General features: G+C 35.1%; 1 protein-coding gene and 1 long non-coding RNA gene across 3 annotated transcripts in view; one reads left to right on the top strand and one right to left on the bottom strand.

Moving 5' to 3' along the window:
- vegfaa (vascular endothelial growth factor Aa) overlaps positions 1-7,379 on the top strand; it is a 14,885-nt gene extending 7,506 nt beyond the window's left edge. Inside the window, exons 6-7 of one of the 2 annotated variants that reach the window (XM_016506740.1) lie at positions 4,956-5,087; positions 6,676-7,379. In XM_016506740.1, the coding sequence (XP_016362226.1) occupies positions 4,956-5,087; positions 6,676-6,694 (151 nt within the window). In that variant the 3' untranslated portion in view covers positions 6,695-7,379. The remainder of the gene's footprint in view (positions 1-4,955; positions 5,088-6,675) is intronic. The other variant, XM_016506741.1, reaches the window with a different exon arrangement.
- LOC107703931 (uncharacterized) overlaps positions 1-12,874 on the bottom strand; it is a 17,870-nt gene that overhangs the window by 883 nt on the left and 4,113 nt on the right. The window contains exon 2 of the long non-coding RNA XR_001635889.1: positions 7,537-7,541. This is a non-coding gene — a long non-coding RNA (uncharacterized LOC107703931). The remainder of the gene's footprint in view (positions 1-7,536; positions 7,542-12,874) is intronic.

Raw genomic sequence — 12,874 nt, 5'->3', positions numbered from 1 at the left:
AAATAAATCAATAAATCCACTGCTCTCTTGTCTCTGAGGCTGGGACTGTAAATAGTGTTCTGTGCTCGTCTGTGCAGCCAAAGACAGAACAGTTAGCATGCTTTGCTCAAACTCTCACCATGGCATTAGAACTGGCACACCGTTGTCGCTTGCGAAATCAAATAACGGCGCCATGGGTGGAAACTTACAGATTAAGGGGTGGTAATATTATAATGAGATCCCTTTGCAACGTCACTAGGAGAGCGAAATCAGACATGCTCGTTTTTTTCAGACGCTTGCAGAAAAAGGCGTACCAAAACAAAGTTACTGGGTTAATCTTTTTCACGTTTCCTTGGTTGGTAGATGAACCGGGGACCTGATTATAGCACTTAAAACCTGGAAAAGTCAAGTTTCATGATATGTCACCTTTAACTAAAATTGAAATGAAAATTAAATCTAGATCAAAATATTATCAAAAATGGTAAAACCCTGTCTAGACCTTCAGCGCTCCCTCTACTGGATCAGTATCGCCACTGAGTACTAAAAGTTCACAAGCATTGTCCTAGCATTATAAATAAATAAATGAGTACATATTAAATATAACAAAACCGTAGTATTATTCATTATGATGCTCAATTGTTTGCTAATTTTGTCGCAAATATATTGTGAGAATTCATTACTGTATATTGCCCGGTTTACTACCGCAACCGCCTCGACACACCCTCAACCCCGTTTGCCCACAACAAAGCTAATAAAGTGAAACACTCGACTGTTCTCACACCCATACAGTCAAATCAGCTTCCACTAAATGATACAACAGCCGAATCCCTCCTAATCCTCAGGCGCAAACTCAAGACTCACTGCTTTCAACAGGACTTAATAACGACTCAACACCCAAAACAAAACCTGCTTTTCCTTTTATTTGTGTTGGACGTCTTTTTATAGCTAGTGCGTCTCTATTTCTGGCAGATAACCATTCATAATTTAATGCTTCCCATCTGCTGAACATGGCAGTATCATAAAGAAATAGTAATTATGCAAGTCATTTTGGATAAGAGCATGTGCTAAATTCTGAATATGTTTCCAGTCACAAATAATAAAAAAAAAAAACTGAAAACAAACACATTTGAACATATTTTACCACATTTTACCATATTTAAATATTTTTAAAAAAGGTTTGCAACAGCAATGTGAAAAAAATGTTCAAATAATATGCCTTCAAATGTGGTCAATCTAATTTTAGATCAACAAGTCGAGTGTTGAGCTGGTCAGGTGTCTGCCAGTCCTCTCTGAGGTTTTACAGCCCATGGTGCTTGTGTTAAAGCCTGGATTGCTCCGTGTATATCTCTTACGAGCTCTGACCTGCCGATAACGGAGTCTTTTATAGGATGCTTGCAGTTTTTCTTTTGGGGCGAGGCTCTGGCGCTTTATGGCAGCTGTAAGATTGAGTCTGTGAAGACCACCCGCCGCTCTCCTCACACCGCAGTTGCTCAAGTCTGACCCTTGCCTGCTTCCCCACACTAATCATAGTAACAAGTGTCTGTCGTTAACCCACTTTTATTTTTAGCCTTTTAAATAGTAGGTGATCCTGAGACGGAGGTCATTGTTGGTTACCTTGAGATGTTTCACAAACCTCATTTAGTGCTATTGTGTCTTAAAGGGATAGTTCACCTAAAATGAGGCTCACCCTCAAACTATGAATTTCTTTCTTCTGATGAACACAAAAGAAGATATTTTGCTACAGATAGTTTCTGGTCCCTATTGACTTCCATAGTCAAAGTCAAAGGGGAGCAGCAACTGTTTGATTAACTTGTTTTATTCAAGTCAAAAATATGATTTAATATTGATTAATCAACCCAAATAGATTAATTTATACCAAGAAATCCTCATTTTATGATTACACATCTCTTGAAGGTAACAATTGCAGTGTATATAACAGAAATAGCAAATCAAATATTCTGGGAAAAAAAAAATCACACAAAAAGGTTAAAAAAAAACATCCACTAAAAACCGCCTTGACACCAGTTGGTCAAATGTCATTTCAAAAATGTCTCTGAAAAGGGATGTTAGTGCTGAAAAGCTATTTTTGCTCATATATTTGATCTAATGGAAGGAAGGTAGGTTCAGGTCAGGGAATGTTCCCAGTTTAATTGGATGAGCGGAGGCCGTGTGCGTTTCTGCACCTATAGGTTAATGCGAGCGTACAGAGATGGATGGGGTTAGCTGAGAGGGCTAAATGAAATCCGTTGGTCATGGGGCTAAGCGCCGGCTCTCTGCGTGTCGTCTCTCTCAGCACGTAGGCAGGCGCTCACGCGGGGGGCGGGGAGCCCACCGACTCTCGCTTCTGATTCACAAGCTCAAGTTCAGCTCCTTGTGCTTCGATCCTTACCTCTAAGCTCCTCAAACACACACACACACACACACACACACACACACACACACACTCACACTATGGCTCAGTTCCTTCAGCTGCTTATTTGTAGAGTCTGCCGTTGATTCCTCATGAGGACTGTCCGTGACGTGCTTCTCCTCGCTTTAATTGCTGGCGAGTAGGGTTGTCACAATAGGATAATTTTAGTGGTCTGTACTAATACCAGTGGAATTTCACAATTCTCAGTACAAATTTTAATATAACAGCAAAAATGAACAATGAATATGAATTTTACTTATTTAAAATACTAAATATGAAAAAAAAAAAAAAAAAGGTTAAAGCATAAAGCATATAGCATTTGCATGAAAAAAAAAAAAAAAAAGGTTAAAAACTGTAGCATATAGCATTTGCACTACCCACCTTAAGGTTTCTTAATGTTTTCTAAATGTTGTTAAGAGTTATTAATTATTTTTAATGTTTATGCTCAATAAGGCTGCATTTATTTGATAAAAAATACAGTAATATTGTGAAATTTTATTACAATTTAAAATAACTGTTTTCTATTGTAGTATATTTTAAAATGTAATTTATTTCTGTGATTATATCCCGAATTTTCAGCATCATTACTCCAGTCTTCAGTGTCACACGATGCTTCAGAAATCATTCTAATATGCTGATTTGCTGTTCAAGAAACATTCATTATTATCAATGTTGAAAGCTTCTGTTGTGCTGCTTCATATTTTTGTGGAAACCGTGATACAAAGTTCAAATGAACAGCATTTATTTGAAATATAAATGTTTTGTAACATTACATGTCTTTAAAAAAATTGAATTGTAGTAGTAAAGTAGTATTTTTTATTAAACAAAATGTAAATTATTTTATTATTTAAATTATTGATAAAAAATGTAAAAAAACAAACAAACAAACGTATAAAATGTAGTTTACTAAAAAAGTATGTTTTTTTAAAGTATCAAATTGATACCAAAGCACTTTTGACATCCTTAGTGCTGATTGATCTTTCTCAGCATGACTGTCCGCAGCTTCATTTAGATGTCCTTTTCTTGCATTATTTTCCTGTTTTGCAGAAAACCCAGAGTGGGGAGGGTTAAAAGCCAAAAGAGAGCGAGAGAGGGAGATTCGGGCGATCTCAGCGCCTCGGCTCACCTGCGCTCAAGCAGTATTTTGCTCTCAGTCATTGGCTTTATTTCAGGGCAGCTTGTTTGCTCTTTGTAATCTCACTTGTCCTGTCGGTTTAAAGCCCCAGTCTGCATTTATTTGTACTCTAATTGGCCCACGGCCCACAAAGACGAAAGCAACCAAAGGTAAATAAACAGAGGTTGCATGGCTGTCTCTCTCTGTCATTATCGTACTAATGTGCCGCCACAGCTGGGATGACGCCATGCTCATGTGATCCCTCACCTGTATTTCGGCCCCTTTGATGTTTCTGAGAACAGCAGTTGAATTTCTCTCCTGTAGATGGGCTTGTCTTTACTGCACTGAAAACAGTGAAATGACTTTGTTATTTATTTAATGTGCATTTTTATTATTGGTCTAATTGAAAATTCAGTTTAAACCTCTTTTGTTCAGTTCAAGGCAAATAACACTCCTCATAGAAAAAGAAAATAAATAAAATAAACAATAAAAATTGTATTTTGTGTGTGTTGATGTGCAGAACACACACTATTTTTATTTTTAAATTTATTTTATTATTTTTTGTGCATAAAAGAAAACCATGATGCATATTTTAAAACAACATCATTATAAAAATTAAGGTATTTCAAAGTTGCCTTTATATTAAGTCAACTAAATCAAATATTGACTAATAAAATGTTTTTAGTTTTACTGTAAGTGAAAATTTTACTTTCATTTTACAGCTGGTTTTGATTTTGTTTATGATGTTTTTTTTAATTATATTGACCTACATTAAATAACATTTTGGCTTATTTCTAAAAAAAAAAAAATGTTATAATCTTTATAATAAATACAATTTTTACTTTGTGTGAAGGTTTTGGTCTTTGGGAAAATATTTGTATTAAACCAAAATGTAAGGTTTGAATCAAACCAAAAACAAATACATTTGCCTGGTTACATTTGTTGGTTTTTCCAGTGTAGGTGCAATTACACAATTAAGAAAGCCAAATTGTAGAACAGTTAATGTGTCTATGAAACTGTTTTAGCTCAAAACTGTTCAAAATTTGTGCTTCTGTGTCAAGTTTCTGTAGTTGAACAAACCACTTTAGCAGACATTGCTTTTGCTTCATACTGCTTTCATTTGTGTATATGTGAATGTATGTATGTGAATGCACTTGTCTGTCAGTCCAATAACTGTTCCTGTCTGATTTCAGTGTTGCAGCTATTCACTGTGTCTCATGTGTGCTCACTGATGGATGAATGAATGAAGTCATTATTTGCTCTCATCACACACAATCTGCCACTAATGCTACCTATCTTCAAAACAAAGCAAAAAAGGACCCACATTTGTGCGGTGAATGGAGGTGGTGTGTGATGGCGAGGTGCATGAGTGTGTGTATGTGTCTTCAGCTCTCTGCCCAAATCACTAGTGCTTAGATATCTCTCTGTCTCTCCCTTCTGCTTCCCTTGCAGCCACTGTGAGCCTTGCTCAGAGAGAAGAAAGCGCTTGTATGTGCAGGACCCCCTCACCTGTACATGCTCCTGCAAATTCACACAATTGCAATGCAAGTCCAGACAACTTGAGTTAAACGAAAGAACTTGCAGGTTTGTTTATGAACTGTCACCACGTGCAACATGCATCTTCTCATCCAGTCCCATCTGAAGATCTGAAATGTGCATGCATATAGCGCTTGTTGCATTTTCCCTTCTATACTCTATATGCATGGTGACGTAGTGTGTGTGTGTGGTGTATTGCAGTGAGAGACATTTAATGTCAGAATCTGGTGCATTACTGCTGCGCACTAATAGTGACATCATGTTTTGGTGTTGAGCATAGAAATGATTAATAGTGTACATGAACTGAATTTGCTGGTATTCTGTCAGCAAGCAACATGATTTTGTGTTTTTGAGTAAACAGGCAGGGATGCTGCATATGTGTGTGTGTGTGTGTGTGTGTGTGTGTGTGTGTGTGTGTGTGTGTGTTTGTAAAGTGCAACTCACACATCCTGCTCTCAGTAATTCGTTGGTTTTTGTTTTTTTATCTTCAGAATTGAATTTGGAATTATTGATTTTGCCATTACGTGCAAAATCATGCCATTATCTGTTCATATTTCAGATACCTAATATGAGATCTTGTTGAATTATATATGTGAATATGTAAGTGTGTCCATGCTGTTTGCTTCTCATCAACTGTCCCACTAATTTAAACTGTTTGACCATCTGTTAGCATTCTGTATATGTTGTCCAAATGTTATTGTTATGTTTTGTGGAGATCACAGCATACTTTGATCCTGTGATCGTTCCACCCAAACCAAATTTTTACCCCATCCAAAATTATTTTTACATAATTTTACATAACCACTATACAGATAAACAATGTTTTTGATTAGACTGCCAGAAATTGCGCTTAAGTATTAAGTGCTCTTAACTGTATTGAATGTTCACTTGTAGTGTACTTCAAATCTTAAAAGCATATAAAATACTGTACTTGCTGATAATCTAAGATGAATGAAATAAAAGGCAGCTTAAGTGAATTAAAGAGAGGGACTTTCATGACTGCTTCAAAACATACTTAAGTACACTTTTAAAAAGTAATGACAAATTAAAGTTTTCAATATAATTATGTTTTACTTTTTGTAATAAGTACAATTGTTTTTATGTGTTGACTAACACACTGCACATGAAAAGTACTTGATTATAATTTTAACTACAGTGTCTTATTCAGTAGCTATTACTTAAAGTTAATATATTTTAAACGTATAAATGTGTAATTACAAATTTATTTAAATACATGAAATACAAGATTCAACATAAATGCCAGTCCAAGCAGTGCACTTTAATTATAGAACTACATATAAAGATGTACTTAAGTCCTACGTAAGTGGATAAAAAAATCCCTGTAAAGTTCAGCTAACTGCAATTTAAACTTAAACTTAACATGCAATTAAATGTCAGGAAACATTACATTTCACACTTATAGTGTATTCTTTGAAAAAAAAAAAAAAAAGATATATATATTTCATTGCAAGCACTACTTTTCTATTGTAAACACAGTAGTGTGGGAAAAGACTCTGATTAACTCTGATTGGTTGGGTGGGTAAAAAGCACAGATCAATAAGCGCATAGGCTTTTCCTGACATATATTGACACAAATTTCATGCAGATCTCTAACCAGTCCATTGTTCTCTTTCAGATGTGAAAAGCCAAGATGATGAGCGGCGCGTTGAGCAGAACAATGAATGAAGGATTTTTTTTTTTTTTACGGCACAGCACTTTTTAAACCTGAGGATGCATTCCCTGGACGAACTGCAAACACTAGCCTGAACGAAAGACAGAGAATGAAACGAGGGCAGGAGATACCATCCCGATGTAAATTTTTAAGATATTAATATATGAATATATAGAATATATATTATATATATTAAATGACAATGACAATGTGTGTCGCTGCTATCACCTACAAGTAAACGAAGACGCTGCTTGGCGTGTGAATGGGATATATTTCAGTGTCACTGCACCTGGGCCTGTGATTGGACAGAACGCAGTGAGGTAAAGCTTCACTGGATCGGCCTGCTGTGGATTCATATTTAAAGACTCGGATCGAATGTCCAAGACTTCACTGAAAGGTGCAAACGACAGCCTCCAAGCCTTTACATGAACAGTTACAGACTGTCAATCAAAGGAGAGGAAGTGACATAATAACGATTCTTTCCGGAATGTTCGGAACAGTGGGTCCAGGCATGGGATACGAATGCGAAACTATCTCTTTCTGTGATGTCACTCTCACTAGGGTGAAGTCTTAGTCACCCTGTACTGACTAACATCCAATAGGACTTGGTGTGATAATACTAAAGGGATATTACATATATGTACATACGGAGATTTAAAAAAAAAAAAGCATAAATGTGACAAAATGCAAATCGATTCTGACTTTTGCTAAGGAACAGACTCGTTCCATTCACCGCAGTAGTAAAAGATAACTCAAATATTTAAGTTTGTAATGTTTTCCAAAGAGAATATTGCACAGGACTTTAGGAGCTGTTCATTACCACACAATAGCTGTGTATACATATCTAATATCCCTTTGTGTAGTTCACTACATCTAATTTATAATGTTAGAATATGTTCAGTATTCTGTGTATTTAATTTGATCTATTTATATACAGTGTTATTGTTGATATTGTTTTGATTTGTTTCCTATCGACATCGTCACCAATCTGAAAAACTGTGGACAGCTTTATAGAACGAAAGACAAAAGAGAAACAAACACTTCAACATTCCTGAAAACGCCTTTTTTTTTTCGTTTCTTGTAACGTTTTTGTATGAGCGATCAGTTTGGTGGAGATACGAGGCCTTCGGACGAGGTTTTAGGATCGAAAAACAAACATTCTCTTTGTGTGAAAGTGCCAGAAATTAGTTTTTGTTTGTTTGCCATGTACAGCCACATTTTCAGTATATTTTCACAGTAATATATTTATTGGTGCTGTTAAATATTAACATCCTTTTGTGTTTTTAGTATAACTAGTAAACATATTTATTTTCAAATGATATTGTTTTTTATTAAAGCAAAAATGGATTCCTGTTTGGCGAGTGTGCTGTTTTTGTCAGTCGCACGCACTGACTTTATTTCCAAAATGTTGGTACATTTATAAAAGTAATAATAAATTATACATGTGCACTCACTGTAGGACAAAGCAAATGCAAATGACACTTTAATTCGAGATGCTGTAAAGCAATAAAGACGTTGCCTACTATCACATATTCCATAAAAATCTTTAATGAAACAACTCAGATGTATTTAAAAAAAAAGAAGGAAAAAAAAGAAAAACTAGGGTAAGATGTCACTTTCACTTCAGACATTGAGATGAAAAATACATGGAAACTGCATAAAAATCATCACCATATTTTTTTTTCTCAAAGATCTGTGAAGAATTACCATCAGTTACACACCCTCATGTCATTCTGACCTTGTGCTGTTTTCTTTATTCTATGAAAACTAGCTTCACTTTTCCATATAACAATAGTGGATGGTTATTTATGCTTCCAAGCTCCAAAAAGCACAAAAAGCACCAAAAAGTCATACTGACTCATACTCTGTATTTTAGATCTTCCGAAGCCATTTGATACATTTGTGTGAGGGGGAAAAAATTCTGATGTAATTTTTTTTTATTTTTTATAAATTAATGATGTAGCATGTGTTGTAGAATAAAACATAACAATTCATTGAGCTTGTGTTAACCATAGGCCATATTTCAATCATTTAACAAAGAAAAAAAATCATTATGTCTCATTATTGTGCCTATTTATACATCAGTTATACTGATCTTGGACTTGAACAGCCCGTTAAATATATTATACAATACGTCAATATGTAGACATATACAAAAGAAGAATGACATTTATAAAAACAGGACCATGATTTGTCTGCATTTTCTGCATTGGATACCAAACTACTGATCCAGACATTGTTTTACAACAGCATAAAAATGAAACTGAGCGTAAACTGAATCCCAAGGTTAATTACACATGCTTGTTAGATAATAAGACTTTAAGGAACAATTTACTTATGAAACATCCTTATGAAGGTTAATGAGATTACAGCACCTTTTACACTCGCCATGTGACTGATAAAAAATCCTGATCAGGATTATAAGCACTGCTTTATTTCCTTGATCTTTGGTTGTCTAATGAATGTGAGGAGATTCAAACCAACGTTCACCATCAGAAAGCTCTGAGAAGCAGTGCTGCTTGGCTTTTAAATCTAAAATAGATTTTTTTGTATTCATTTTTCCAGCCCTAAAAATGTCTGTGAATAAAATGTTTTATTTCTTTTTGAAATGTCAAAGCTTCTTTTCACCACACAAGAAAAGTGTGTACATTGATTTATAGTGCCAAAAGAACAACAAAACACCATTAAAGTACAATACAAGTGGTCCATACAACTCGTGCCCTACATTCTGAGCCCTCTGAAATCATATTTAAAAGAAAAACAATAACTGTTGTTTTTAGTAATTTATTTATTTTTTCTCTTGCAATTACTTTTTTTACCCTCAGAATTCTGAGGGAGGAAAAAAAAAGAAGACAACAATGAAATAGAAAAAAAACCGTCTCGTATTTTTTTAAACGCAATTGCTAATTAACATCTAGCAATTCAGAGTTTATCTCTTGCATTTTTGAGTTTATATCTCACAATACTGAAAATGTCTGAATTGTTAGATACAAACTCAGATTTATGAGAAAAAAGTTCTGAATTGTGAATTTATTTATTTTTTTAATCCTGTGGCTGTCACAGACTTTCAGTTATTTTGACTTGGGCTTGGGACACATACGATTTTCAAATCTTAACCGATTTTAAAACCACGGTAGACCACAGACATAAAGACAGTTTCAACTGATTTTTAGCCTTAAAGGGGTCATATGATGCTTTTTTAAAGAGACTTTAGTCTTTGCAACTTCAGGGATCTTATCTATGCACAATCAGCTTGTAACACTCCAAAGAGAAAGGAAAACTTGAAATCGCATCATATGACCCCTTTAAAACCCTCTGAACGCACACACTCAGGATCCGACCAGACTGTGAGACCATACACTTGTTGATTGTATGAACGTCTTCCGCCATTTTGGAGAGTATCCGCTGGACGTAAACAGTGTAATCAGCATTGTTTACGTTCAGGATCCGCGCGGTATACTGAACGTAAACAACGTTCCGCAACTTGGGAAGAAGAATTGTTGAATAAATTATGTTATTATTGTTTTCTTTGCACACAAAAAGTATTCTCAAAGCTTTGTAAAATTACGGTTGAACCACTGATGTCACATGGACTATTTTACTGATGTCCTTACTACGTTTCTGGACCTGGGAACATTGCAGTTGCATTGCTGTCTATGGAGCGTCAGAGAGCTCTCAGATTTTATTAAAAATATCTTAATTTGTGTTCTGAAGATGAACGAAGGTCTTACGGGTTTGGGACGACATGAGGGTGAGTAATTAATGACAGAATTTTCATTTTTGTGTGAACTATCCCTTTAAGAGAAAGGCAATAAAAATTCTCAATCTAGTGCACATGTTGTATGGACTTTTTATGTTCGTTTTATAGTTTGGCATTTTAAATCATCCGCTTTAATGATAATATGGGGTCACAATGTCATTATGGTGATTAAATTTTCATTTATCTCACTGTGGTTTTGTGATGCAAGATAATCTTTTCTTTGCCAGCGAACCTGAGATCCAGAGGCATCTCTGCTATTGTTGTCTCTTTATTTAAGTGTCTATGGACAGGTTACACAAAACGCTACACCGAATGTGGCCACTGACTCAGCAAATAACACACTTAAACCCAGAGGAGCCGCACTGTACATTGTACAGACAGACAAAGGTTTGCTCTTTAGTAAGCAATGCATAATTGCGGCGTTCAATTGTAACAGTCGTGACTCTGGAGGCAGCGTGCGCCTGATGGGTGAGAGATTAAATGCTCCCTAAACGGCCCTTGTGTAAACCTGTCTGTTGTAACCATGAACCTTACACCCCATGCAATGTCTAAAAAGAAAGCCAGCAATATGAAATCCTGAAAATGGAATGGCTTCAGTCTTGTAACCGATTATTTTTCAACTAGATGTTGAATGTGTACTGAGTGAATTAAAGTGTCTCTTTAGGAGTCCATCTGAGATTTCCCAGTTCACACGTTGTCACCAGAGCAACGTGCCTGCGATCAGGTATTCTGCTGTGGAAACTGCCCTCACAAGGATCCAGCGTACGTCATCCAGTCACCTGCTCTGCAAGTGTAGCTCAGCAGTCCTCTAGAGTCACTGTGAGTGTGTGTGAGAGAAACTGTTCTCTCATGCTCCTAGAAAGGACTGACCTATATTTAGCTACCTAGGAAATATATCAAGTCATCTGTCATCTGATCTAAAGCAGAACACAGACAAAGATAGAGGTGTATCTTTTCCTTTATATCACTCTTGTTCACACTGTTTTTCTACCTTAGAGAGGTAATGTACTTCACGATAATTCATCCAGACCCAGATCCATGCCATTTCTTTCACCGTTACCCTGTAAACATTTTTTTTTATAGTAAATTGAACAATTGCACGAATGATGCATAATGGCCTCTCCATTATACTTCTAAAAATTATGTTTTTCTTTAATGTTTTATGTTTGTCAGTATAGGGATAATTTTAAAAGGTCAACTCTGTTACCATAATTTTGTGCACAGTAGTTCTACTACTGTATAGCTGCTTCTTAGAAAGAACATTTGTCATGACAGAACTTGTCAAATAATACAAAATAATAATAATAATTTGTCAACCCTGTTACATTTATGAAAGCAAAACTGAATTTTCAGCATTATTGGTTTTCTGTTTTTTTTCTTTTAAAAACAAAAAAATCTTAAACTTTTTAAGGGTAATGTAATTAAATTCCAATAGATATTAAAATGTATTAGTAGAATCTGTTTTACTTGGATTCAGATGCATTTATTTACTCTTAAACACATTTATTGTTTATAAAATGTGAGCCACTGGCTGACTCACTGCATGAAGAGCTAGCACTGAGTGGTAGAATAATAATACAGTACATTTTTCCCTTTTACCTTTTAGCAGACTTTGGAGTGGATTGAGTAACTGTAGCTTGTGATACTGTACATGCTTGAGTAATTATTGGAGCGTAAAGTCAGTGCTTAAGCAAACAATGCTGGTGTCACATTTTCCTGTCTGGCAGTTCAGACCAGCACTGACTGGAGACGATGGACTGAATCCAGATCATATATCAGCCGCTGACAATAGATACTGAAGGTTAAGAGTGAATTCACTCTTCCCTATGCATGTCTGACAAGTCTTATGAAATTCTATTATCTCCAGATCTTTATGACTTCTGTGTAGGGAAGGGAAAAAATGTAAATGATAGTTATATGGCATAAGTTTATAGAATACATTTTGTTAAATTAAATAGGTTTAAATTATGAATTTAAAGACAACTAATATTTGCAGCCAGACAGTTTATTTAATATTCATTGGCTTTATTATTATTATTATTATTAGTAGTAGTATATAATAATATAAATCAATTCATGTCATTTTAAAATACAGTTTTCTAAAACACAACTAAGAAATTTTGACAACATGGTTGTAATAAACACCTCATATAGCACTAAACTTAACTTCCAGAGGATAAACAATGTTTTAATCAGTGACTAAATTACCCTTTAATTGACCCTTAAAAAAAAAAAAAAAAAAACAATGGTATTGTCATGGTAGTGTACAAAAACAATGTCATGTACACAAAAGGCTGGTTTCTATGCATGTTGTCTATACATGCTTTTCTTTATTTTGACTGGTTAAGTAGTACGTGAGAGGAATCAGACTGATTGATCTTCCGGGTGGCACACACACACACA

This window comes from Sinocyclocheilus anshuiensis, unplaced genomic scaffold (genome assembly GCF_001515605.1).
Source record: "Sinocyclocheilus anshuiensis isolate Anshui unplaced genomic scaffold, SAMN03320099.WGS_v1.1 scaffold991, whole genome shotgun sequence".
Lineage (NCBI taxonomy): Eukaryota > Metazoa > Chordata > Actinopteri > Cypriniformes > Cyprinidae > Sinocyclocheilus > Sinocyclocheilus anshuiensis.
Note: the sequence above shows the minus strand (reverse complement) of the source record. Positions and strands in the feature narration are given on the sequence as shown.